The sequence below is a fragment of the Eubalaena glacialis genome, chromosome 10 (genome assembly GCF_028564815.1).
Source record: "Eubalaena glacialis isolate mEubGla1 chromosome 10, mEubGla1.1.hap2.+ XY, whole genome shotgun sequence".
Classification (NCBI taxonomy): domain Eukaryota; kingdom Metazoa; phylum Chordata; class Mammalia; order Artiodactyla; family Balaenidae; genus Eubalaena; species Eubalaena glacialis.
In genome coordinates, this window is record NC_083725.1 from 37162480 (window position 1) to 37174815 (window position 12336).

The following is a 12336-nucleotide window of genomic DNA, read 5'->3' on the forward strand; positions in this document are numbered from 1 at the left end:
ATTTTGTTTATTCTCTACCCCCTATAAAACCTGAGGAGCAAAATATTATATAATATATTATGTTGACTATTTGCTGAATATTTGCTTTTCTAATTATGAGATCAAAATTATAATCCATGCTTCCTTCAATTTACCTTGTTCTTATTTAGCATTCATACACCTGTAACATCTTGGCAGTCAAGCATTTTTAAAGACTAATTTTCTCAATGCTTGCAATATGCACAGTAAAATATACAGCATCTTCCTTAACCTCCTACTTTATAGGAAGCTTGATTATTTTAGCAGAACCTTCTTATTATGGCCTAATTTAGTTTAATTCTGGCATTATAATTCATCACTGCATCATCTCCCTTATGATAGGAAAACATGAGATAATAAGATGATCAAGAGAGGGGCAATGAATAAATTTAGAGACTGGAGTCTTATTGCATGTAACAGACTTAGAATGCCCCCTGTGAGGCACTCTCTCTAGTTCTCTAGTTCTTTTTTCTTAACATTCAGCTTTACTTGGTTTCCCTTCACTTTTCTAACATAAAACAAAAGTTAGCCATACCTTATTTATCTCTGTGGTATAATTATTCCACCAAAAATTCTACACATACTTTAAATCCAATAAAATACTTTTAAATTTTATAAAATCAGCAGATTTATAATCCTTAAAAAATTTCTGTCACCTTTGGGATTTTTTTCAATAGCAATTAAAATTTTAGCAAATAGTTCTTGGTATAAAATAGCACTGTGTAAATGTTCTAGAAAATAATCTGGAAAGATTACAATAATTAGAAACCTTAAATTAGGCCAGTCAGATTGAGAATTTCTAAATTATATACATTCTAATGTAGTTCTCATAATGTATTGATACTTCATTTTATCCTAAACAAGGGTAATATTCTCTTTATTTGTCCTTCTCTCTCTTTGGCCATATCATTACTCTGGCTTCAGCACATATTGTGTTTCCTGGTCTGGATCCCCCAGATTCAACCTCCATAAGCCTGAGTAAACATCAAAGCCACTGTATACACCTATCATACCAGATACATATACACACTAGTATTGGAGATACATTAAAAATACCTGGCTCTGTTGATGGTTTCCTTTGCTGTGTAAAATATTTTAAGTTTAATCAGATCCCATTTGTTTATTTTTTGCTTTTGTTAAAATTACTCTAGGAGATAGATCCCCAAAAATATTGCTGAAATTTCTGTCAAAGAATGTTCTGCCTATGTTTTCCTCTAGGAGTTTTATAGTATCCAGCCTTACATTTAGGTCCTTAATCCATTTTGAGTTAATTTTTGTATATGGTGTTAGAGAATGTTCTAATTTCATTCTTTTACAAGTAGCTGTCCATTTTCCCCAGCACCACTTATTGAAGAGAATGTATTTTCTCCAATGTATATCCTTGCTTCCTCTGTCACAGATTAATTGACTAAAACTGTGTGAATTTACTTTGGGGCCCTCTATTATGTTCCACTGATCTATGTGTCTGTTTTTGTGCCAGTACCATATGGTTCTGATGATTGTAGCTTTGTAGTATAGTCTGAAGTCAGCTATGGAGTTGTTTCCTCCAGCTCCATTTTTCTTTCTCAAGATTGTTTTGGCTATTTGGGGTCTTTTGTGTTTCCACATAAATTTTAAAATTATTTGTTCTAGTTCTGTAAAAAATGTCATTGGTGTTTTGATAGGGATTGCATTAAATCTATAGGTTGCCTGATGTAGTATGGTCCTTTTAACAATATTGATTCTTCCAATCCAAGAACACAGTATATCTTTCCATCTGTTTGTGTCGTCTTCAATTTCTTTCATCCATGTCTTATAGTTTTCCGAGTACAGGCCTTTTACCTCCTTAGGTTTATTCCTAAGTATTTTATTCTTTTTGATGTGATGGTAAATGGAACTGTTTCTTTAATTTCTCTTTCTGATATTTTGTTGTTAGTGTATAGAAATGCAACAGATTTCTGTATATTAACTTTGTAACCTGTAACTTTACCAAATTCATTGATGAGCTCTAGTAGTTTTCTGGTGACATCTTTAGGTTTTTTATTTATAGTATCATGACATCTGCAAACAGTGACAGTTTTACTTCTTCTTTTCCAATTTGGATTCCTTTTATTTTCTTTTCTTCTTATGATTGTCATGGCTAGGACTTCCAAAACTATGTTGAATAAAAGTGGTGAGAGTGGACATCTTTGTATTGTTCCTGATCTTAGAGGAAATGCTTTCATCTTTTCACCATTGAGTATGATGTATGATGTATGGTGTTAGCTGTTGGGTTTTCATATATGGCCTTTTTCATGTTAAGGTATGTTCCCTCCATGCCAATCTACTGAACACAGAAGATATTTGCAAACGATATGACCAATAAGGGGTTAAAATCCAACACATATAAACAGCTTATAAAACTCAACATCAAAAACACAAACAACCTGATTAAAAATGGGCAGAAGAACTGAATAGACATTTTTCCAAAGAGGAAATGCAGATGACCAACAGGCACATGAAGAGATGCTCAATATTGCTAATCATAAGAGAAATGCAAATCAAAACCACAACAAGATATCACCTCACACAGGTCAGAATGGCTATCATCAAAAAGAAAACAAATAACAAATGTTAGCAAGGATGTGGAGAAAAGGGAACCCTCTTACACTGTTGATGGGAAGGTAAATTGGTGCAGCCACTGTGCAGGTAAATTGGTGCAGCAGTAACCAATTTTGAGGTTGCTCAAAAAACAAAATACAGAACTACCAAATGATCCAGCAATTCCACTCCTGGGTATATATCAGAAAGAAACAAAAAGAGTAATTCAAAAAGATTCTTGCACCCCAAAGTTGCTAGCAACATTATTTACAATTGCCAAGGAATGGAAGCAACCTAAGCATCCATCAACAGATGAATGGATAAAGATGTGGTATATGTAGACAATAGAATACTACTCAGCCATAAAAAGAATAAAATTTTGCCATTTGTAGCAACATGGATGGACTTAGAGAGCATTATGCTAAGTGAAATAAGTCAGACAGAGAAAGACAAATACTGTATGATATCACTTACATATGGAATCTAAAAAATACAACAAACTAGTGAATAAAACAAAAAAGAAGCAGACATCATAGATATAGAGAACAAACTAGTGGTTACCAATGAGGAGAGTGAATGGACAAGGGGCAAAATAGGGATGGGATTAAAAAAGGGGTTACTGTGGTACTGTATAAAATCATATGTATGAAACTTTTGAAAACTGTAAAGCACTATAGGATTTAAAGAATCGTACATTCAATTAAAAAAACAAATTAAAAAAAAAAAAACCTGGCTCTGGTATCATTTTACCTTATAATTTATTGCTAAAATTTCATAAGAAAGTTCAGTTTAAGAGAATCTGTGAACCAAACTGTTTTGTTTACTTTTCAATATATATATGAAAGATGGAAAGCAGAGTCTTGAGTACCTGAGAATGAGTAGATCCATTCTGTAATTTAAAACTTGCTGATAATTATTTATAATTATATGAACCTTACCAGTTTAATAAAATGTAGGAAAATTTGAAGTCATTCAGTATATTCCCACAGATTTTCTTTTTCTGTGAGGTGTCCTAGCTTATCTCCAGGGAAGGAAGACTTGATGTCTGTGAAATGAACTGTATTTTTAAAACTTGAAATTGTTTTTGTACCCTCAGAAGATATCACATTTCTTCTTTTCTCAAAACCAAACTGATACTTATATTTAAATCAGGGATTTCCATGTTTTACCAGAAAAGAATCTATTTTTCATGCTCATTTAGTTGCACAGAGTTAGAGCCACAAAAACATATGACTACTTTAGCTGAAGGAAACTAACACTGCAAATCAATGATTTAGAAGGAAGCAATTGTGGTTGCAGAGCTTGGTGCAATAGTGCCCAAAGTCTGGAGAATTCCCTGGTGGTCCAGTGGTTAAGACACCATGCTATCACTGTCATGCATGTTCAATCCCTGGTCAGGGAACTATGATCCCGCAAGCAGGGTGGCCAAAAAAAAATAGTGCCCAAAATCTGAAGGAAAAAGAGTGCTGGAAATTCAGGACAATCTGCTCTCTCTTCTGGAATTGACAGTGATAGACTCATCATGTCTCTGGTTTAAGATCAGACATTTGGCTGCCTCTGCCATAAATTACATAAAAATAAACAATAAGGAAGTTAAATATAATTTATAAAAACTCTTATTTTGTATAACAAAGCAAATCCCTCATACATATGTCACACTGAGTGTTTACCACTCAGAAGAGGCTTTCTAAAATATTTAACATTGGTTGTATATCATACATAATGGAACTAGTGAACATCTTTCCACAAAGGAGAGACACCTTAATGAAAACACCCTCTGGATCATAATATGAAACTAAAATGTGAAACAGATTCTTTCTGAATCTGCTTATGTGCAGATCATGCTACGAAAGAAGTAGAAGTCTAGATGATTAGTAAAGAAGAAAAAAAAATCTAAAATTCACTAGTTTGTTTGTACTAAAAGTAATTGCTGTCCTCCATATTAAAAAAAAAAAAAGCCATGCACCCTGACATTTTGCAATCCATGTGAAATTTTATGTAAAGTTACAGTTATTCATTACGTAGACATGAAGCTGAATCACTCAAAATATTGCTATAATTTTAATAAGAAATTAATAAGGGGTTCGTCAAATTAGACTAACAAATGGTGACTTGTATACATTTTCAAAATTCTTCCATTAAGTAGCTTGGAAAATTAAGGTGCTTACACTAAAAACCATTGGTTATTTGGACAATAGCTAGAATATTTACATGTATTCTTTCAGAATTAGAGGGACCTCAATTAATTGACAGTGAAGAGCAAAATACCGATTAACCATGATTTAACTCACAATGCAATGCATGTTTTAACATAAATTGCTGTTTCCTTTTAACTGTCAATATAAAACTTTTACTTTATATCGTAATCCTACTCTTTAGGAAAAACTAATTATATGGTTAAAAGTTGCCTAGATTTCAGCAAGTTTATTTATTTATTTTTGATAATAATGAATTTAGAGTACTAGTTCTATAGAATTTTTCCTTACTGAGCAATATCATGATTCACAGTTAGCTATGTCAATAGTATAAATCAACTCATAATGAAAGTTTACTCATAGAGCAGAAATGCTTGTATTCTGTATAAATATTGATATTTCTAAATTAAAATTATCCACCATTTACTATCAAGTTTAAAAAGAGAAATAGATTGTATGCTTGTAATTTAATTAAGATGACAATTTACTACTAAAAAGTATTTATATATAAGTAACTAAACCCCATTACCTTGTAAATATCCAAAAATCCACATTGATGGTCAAATCTTGTGTACAGTTCATTCAGCATGCTGATTACTTGCATGGGGGTACACTGGGCACATATGGCTGTGAAACCAACAATGTCTGAAAAGAGCATGGTGACATCATCAAACTTTCTGGCTTGCACTTGCTGCCCTTGCCACAATTGCTGGGCTACATCACCAGGGAAAATAGAATATAGAAGATCCACTGTTTTTTTTTTCTCTTCTTCCAGGGCCTGGTGAGTTCTTTCTAAAGTTGCTTTTAACTTATCCATCCTCTTCTTCAAGCCATCTTGGGCCTTTGCCTGCTCACCAACCAAAATTACATCTCGGGTAGCATCATGGATAGGGATGTCCGAGAGATGCAGCCCTCGTCCCATGAGTTCATCCAACTTGTCCACACATGGAGAACCCAAGAATAAAATAGAATTTGATTCTGAGACATGGATCATTTGTCCTTTAACTTCCATCACCTGCAAAATTAACACAGAATATTGATCAGCACTATTCACATAGTAGGTTCACAAAAATTAATTTATTGTCTGATGGAGAGGAAGAACAAGAAATTAGCTCTATTGAATTTCTGCATTCATATAGGCAAATTTAAATGTGATTTATGGCCAATATAAGTTATGATTCTAAATAGAAGCATTTGTTATTGTTTCCCACTTGGTCACTTTCTTAACACAATGATCAAATGGAAAGGAAGGAAGATCAATGAGAAACAAAACAGGAAAACATTTTCGTTCAAAATGAAATTGCACCCAGGTACATCATGAAACTGGTTCATGAGCCAGTTCAAAAACTTTCAACCTGCTTAGTAATAGTAGAATTAGGATAAATCCATCTGTCAATATAACTGCCTTTAACTGTCATTAAAATAATATTCAGAAAATAAGTCCAGGAGACTAAATGAATACAAATAATTGTTTAGCCTTATGTAAGTCATTTTTCACCAGCTGTAGTCCTATGAAAATATATTAGATTTTGCACTGACTAGATTAGTTGACAATTCATTTGTTCTTAAAAATAAAAAATTAAACTAGATGTCATTAAGCCAGTATTACCAGAAAATAACAATCAACTAGCATGTTCAATATAAGCTAAAAATAGCCCTCCAAGTTGGGACAGTATTAAAGGAATTCAGTTAATAAGATAAAGCATCTGAAGATGTAGTAATTTAAATCTATCCCTCCTTTCTGTACTATTTGACTGGAGAATTTGAGAACTGATGTTTAATGGAAAACTTCATGAACACTGGTTTATGCTATTTTAGCTTGGTTCCCCAAGGAACACTCAGAGGGGATAAGCACCAGTAGGGAAGGAAGGAAGACTTAGGATATGGTTATGCAAATATAGTTATTTGGGTAAGGATAAGATATTTCAGCACATCTGGAGAGGAAGCTAGTTGTAATTACCTGGAGAGAACAGCCTATAAGTAGACCACCTGAGACTGTGCATCAGTTTTATCTATGTCACTTTCCCCAACTACATGGAATGTGTTCAATACATTTATTTTCTTTTGTTCTTCATAGCATGAAGTACTTAGGCTAGTTGATGAAATTGGAGGCATAGAACAAATATGAGGTAAAACGAAAGAGATTTGGATTTGTAAGCCTGCAAATGTTTTACTTTGTTCCCCCTGCACCATTTACCAAGATCTAGTCTACATACGGAAATAAAATTGAATCCTTGTTTCATGTCATATTTTTAATTAAATGAAATGTTCACTTTTTTATATAAAGATTCTGCTAGTGTTCAGTATTTCAGCATTTTTTACATAATACTCTCATTTATTCATTGAAGTGTTTATTGAGTGTTTGCCATTTACTAGTACTGCTCTGGATGATAAGCATAAAAAGATAAAACAAGGTTCCTCTTTTCAAAGTTATCACAGTATGGAAGGGAGAGCCAAATCTATATAGCCCATAGAATAGAATGAAGAAGACCCTTCAATTCCCAATTTAAGGTGGACTCTCAAAAGACGGCAGGCTATAGTTTGAATACAAAGAAAGTAATTGTCCTGAAAAGTATTTCCAGATTATTACATATATGCCTGATATGCTTTTTGGGGGGAGGGGTTTGTTAATGATATATACTTGTTAGAATATTAAAGGTGTAATAAAGAAGATACACATAATGTACAACCTCATAGTTTAAAAATTAGTACTTTAATTTTTTTTCTTATGATTTAAGGTAAAAGCAAACCTCTGATATTCATAGATTTAGACCTCCCTCTGGTCTCTCCCTTTTTTTTCTCAGATTTCTTTCTAATTATTTTCTTTTTCTTCTACATCTTACTTTCTTCTCCCTTCTCCTCTTTGTTCTTTGGACTTACTCTTTTTTTTTTTTTTTTCCAATATGCTATCTTCATTCAGTCTTTATCTCTCCTGCTTGCCTGGCTTTCTTTCTCATCACTGGTTTCCTTCATCTTCCTCACTGGTGCTTCCTTTTTCTTTTTCTTTCTCTTTTTTCCCTATGTATTAATCTCCACATTTACCATCACAAATGGACCTTTTTCTTTTCCACCTTTGCTTTCACCTCCCTTTTTATTTTAAATATGAAATCAGTATATGTATACAGGCATAAACAATATTATACATTATTTGCTATGTGTAATAAATAAGAGTGTTTTTCTTTAACTTACAATGAAGCTGAATGCAATATGTTATATCCCACCTCAAAAAAACAAAACATAAATATATTCTTGATTTATATATGGCGTTAGTTCATTTTTGAAGTCTCTGAATCAGCAGAGCCTGAGAGAATAAAATAATCGCTTACTTCTTACATTACAGAAAAAAAATTCATGAAAGAGAAACCACAATATACACAGTAAATAACTTAATTTTAGAATATTTTTCATCAGTGAATTTATTCCTTATTTATAATTGGGCAAATATCACTGGAGCATTTGTGTCTCTGTCATAAATGCAGGTTTAGCCTAATTGGAAAATAATATAAATTATTTTTCTTGAATTGTTTTTGCTTTATTATAATTATAAATTCAGATATTCACCATGATTGCATTTATTGATTTAGCAATATGCACAACTATTATAGGAACTACGTATTTTTATGTAGAGGAGACAAATTTGTGAAAAACTACATTAAATTAAAACATCTCCTTAAGGTTTTATTGCATTCTAAATTATATTAAAGTTTTAATAAAATAGCATAAGGCAGAATGAAAATAAAATGTCTTTAAATCTATCAGATTTCATAAATTGGTAAGCATAATAGAGGGGAATGGGCTAAAAAATAGAATGGAGCTGACAGAGGATAGGATCAGTGAGGATAGTTCCATAGAATTTACTCAATCTGAACAAGGAAAATAGACTGAAAAAAATAAACAGAGCTTCAGGGACCTGTAGCACAATAACAAAAAATCCAACATTCATATCATGGGAGTCCTAGAAGCACTTGAAGTAATAATGGCTGAAAGTGTCACAAATCTGATTGAAGATATAAACGCTCAGAATCAACAAGCTATGTGAATCTCTAGTAGGATAAAACCGAAGAAATCCATTTCAAGACACATTATAATTAAATTTTGAAAACTAAATTCAAAGAAAATATCTTGAAAACAGTCACAGAGAAAAGAGGCATTACTTATAGGGAACACTAATTTGAATGGCAGTTGATTTCTCATCTGAAACTATGGAGGTCAGAAGAAAGTAGTACATTTTTTTAGATATTGAAAGAAAAGAAGTGTCAATTGCGAATTCTATGTGTGGAGAAACTACTCTTCAAGAATAAAGGAGGAATAAAGACATCTGCAAATGAAGGAAAGCTAAAAGTCTTTGTCCTAACAGAACAGCTAAAGAAAGATCTTAAAATTGAATGAAATAAGAGAAATAATGTTCTAAGGAGCATCAGGAAGGGAAAAAAGAATGGAAAGACTAAAAATACTGGTAAATACAATAGATTATCCTTCTCCTCATAAGCTGTCTAAATCACATGTGATGATTGCAACAAAAATTATAACACTAACGATTCTCATTACAAGTGTCCTCCTTATAAGAGAAAAGCAGAGGGAGATTAACACACACACACACACACACACACACACACACATGAAGACAGTGTGAAAACAGAAACAAAGATTGGAGTGATGCAATCACAAACCAAGAAATACCAAGGCATGCCAGTAGCCACCAGAAGCTAGAAGGGTCAAGAAACCTATACTCCTCCAGATCATGTGGAAAGAGCAAGGAGTTATCCACACTTTGATTTTAGATTCTGACCTCTAGGGCTGTGAAAGAATAAATTTCTGTTGTTTTACACTACCCAGTTTGTGGTTATTTGTTACAGTAGCCACAGGAAACTGATACAGATCAGAACAACAAAATCAACAAATAAGATCTAATTGACAGATGTAGGGTGATCCACCCAACAGCAGAAGAATACATGTTTTTCAAAGAACCTGTGTAACATACACTAAGACTGACCATATTGTAGACCATGAAAAAAAACACCACAACAAATTTTTGAAATTCAAATTATATGGAATATGTTCTCTGACCACAAGGAATAAAACTAGAAATAAAGACATATTCATAATAGCCAAACATTGGAAACAATCCAGGCGTACTTCAGTGGGTGAATGGTTAAACCAAACATGAGTTACTATTCAGCAATATAAAGAAATTGTACATTGATATAGGCAAAATAATAGATAAACTTGTAGGGAATTATGCTAAATGAAAAATTGCTGGGGGAGGAACCAAGATGGCGGAGCAGAAGGACGTGCTCTCACTCCCCCTTGCGAGAACACCAGAATCAAAACTAGCTGCTGGACAATCATCGACAGGAAGACACTGGAACTCACCCAAAAAGATACCCCACATCCAGAGACAAAGGAGAAGCCACAATCAGACGGTAGGAGGGGCACAATCACAGAAAAATCAAATCCCATAATTGCTGGGTGGGTGACTCACAGACTGGAAAACACTTATACCACAGAAGTCCACCCACTGGAGTGAAGGTTCTGAGCCCCACGTTAGGCTTCCCAACCTGGGGGTCTGGCAATGGGAGGAGGAATTCCTAGAGAATCAGACTTTGAAGCCTAGTGGGAATTGATTGCAGGACTTCGGCAGGACTGGGGGAAACAGAGACTCCACTCTTGGAGGGCACACACAAAGTAGTGTGTGCAGAGGGACCCAGAGGAAGGAGCAGTGACTGCAGGGGATACTGAACCAGACCTACCTGCTAGTGCTGGAGGGACTCCTGCAGAGGTGGGGGGTGGCTGTGGCTCACCGTGGGTACACGGACACTGGCAGCAGAAGTTCTGGGAATTATTCCTTGGCTTGAGCACTCCCAGAGTCTGTCATTAGCCTCACCAAAGAGGCAGGTAAGCTCCAGTGTTGGGTTGCCTCAGGCCAAACAACCAACAGTGAGGGAACCCAGCCCCACCCATCAACAGTCAAGTGGATTAAAGTTTTACTGAGCTCTGCCCACAATAGCAACAGTCAGCTCTACCCACCACCAGTCCCTCCCATCAGGAAACTTACACAAGCCTCTTAGATAGCCTCATCCACCAGAGGGCACATAGCAGAAGCAAGAAGAACTACAATCCTGCAGCTTGTGGAACAAAAATCACATTCACAGAAGGAAAGACAAGATGAAAAGGCAGAGGGCTACATACCAGGTGAAGGAACAAGATAAAACCCCAGAAAAACAACTAAATGAAGTAGAGATCGACAACCTTCCAGAAAAAGAATTCAGAATAATGATAGTGAAGATGATCCAGGACCTCGGAAAAAGAATGGAGGAAAAGATCAAGAAGATGCAAGAAATGTTTAACAAAGACCTAGAAGAATTAAAGAACAAACAAACAGAGATGAACAATGCAATAACAGAAATGGAAACTACACTAGAAGGAATCAATAGCAGAATAACTGAGGCAGAAGAACGGATAAGTGACCTGGAAGACAGAATGGTGGAATTCACTGCTGTGGAACAGAATAAAGAAAAAAGAATGAAAAGAAATGAAGACAGCCTAAGAGATCTCTGGGACAATATTAAATGCAACAACATTCGCATTATAGGGGTTCCAGAAGGAGAAGAGAGAGAGAAAGGACCAGAGAAAATATTTGCAGAGATTATAGTCAAAAACTTTCCTAACATGGGAAAGGAAATAGCCACCCAAGTCCAGGAAGCGCAGCGAGTCCCATACAGGATAAACCCAAGGAGAAACACGTCGAGACACATAGTAATCAAATTGGCAAAAAGTAAAGAAAAAGAAAAATTATTGAAAGCAGCAAGTGAAGAACGAAAAATAACACACAAGGGAACTCCCATAAGGTTAACAGCTGATTTCTCAGCAGAAACACTACAAGCCACAAGGGAGTGGCATGATATACTTAAAGTGATGAAAGGGAAGAACCTACAACCAAGATTACTCTACACGGCAAGGATCTCATTCAGATTCGATGGAGAAAGCAAAAGCTTTACAGACAAGCAAAAGCTAAGAGAATTCAGCACCACCAAACCAGCTCTACAACAAATGCTAAAGGAACTTCTCTAACTGGGAAACACAAGAGAAGAAAAGGATCTACAAAAACAAACCCAAAACAATTAAGAAAATGGTCATAGGAACATACATATCGATAATTACCTTAAACGTGAATGGATTAAATGCTCCAACCAAAAACACTAGCTCACTGAATGGATACAAAAAAAAAGACCCGTATATATGCTGTCTACAAGAGACGCACTTCAGAACTAGGGACACAAAGAGACCAAAAGTGAGGGGATGGAAAAAGATATTCCATGCAAAGGGAAATCAAAAGAAAGTTGGAGTAGCTATACTCATATCAGATAAAATAGACTTTAAAATAAAGAATGTTACAAGAGACAAGGAAGGACACTACATAATGATCAAGGGATCAATCCAAGAAGAAGATATAACAATTATAAATATTTATGCAACCAACATAGGAGCACCTCAATACATAAGGCAACTGCTAACAGCTATAACAGAGGAAATCGACAGACAGTAACACAATAATAGTGGGGGA

The 12336-nt window shown here is 34.6% G+C and overlaps 1 protein-coding gene across 2 annotated transcripts in view; it reads right to left on the minus strand.

Annotated features, from left to right (window-relative positions):
* Positions 1 to 12336, minus strand: part of GUCY1A2 (guanylate cyclase 1 soluble subunit alpha 2) — a 401095-nt gene that overhangs the window by 200932 nt on the left and 187827 nt on the right. For both annotated transcript variants that reach the window (XM_061202599.1, XM_061202598.1), the window contains exon 5: positions 5302 to 5787. In XM_061202599.1, coding sequence (XP_061058582.1) covers positions 5302 to 5787 — 486 coding nt within the window. The remainder of the gene's footprint in view (positions 1 to 5301; positions 5788 to 12336) is intronic.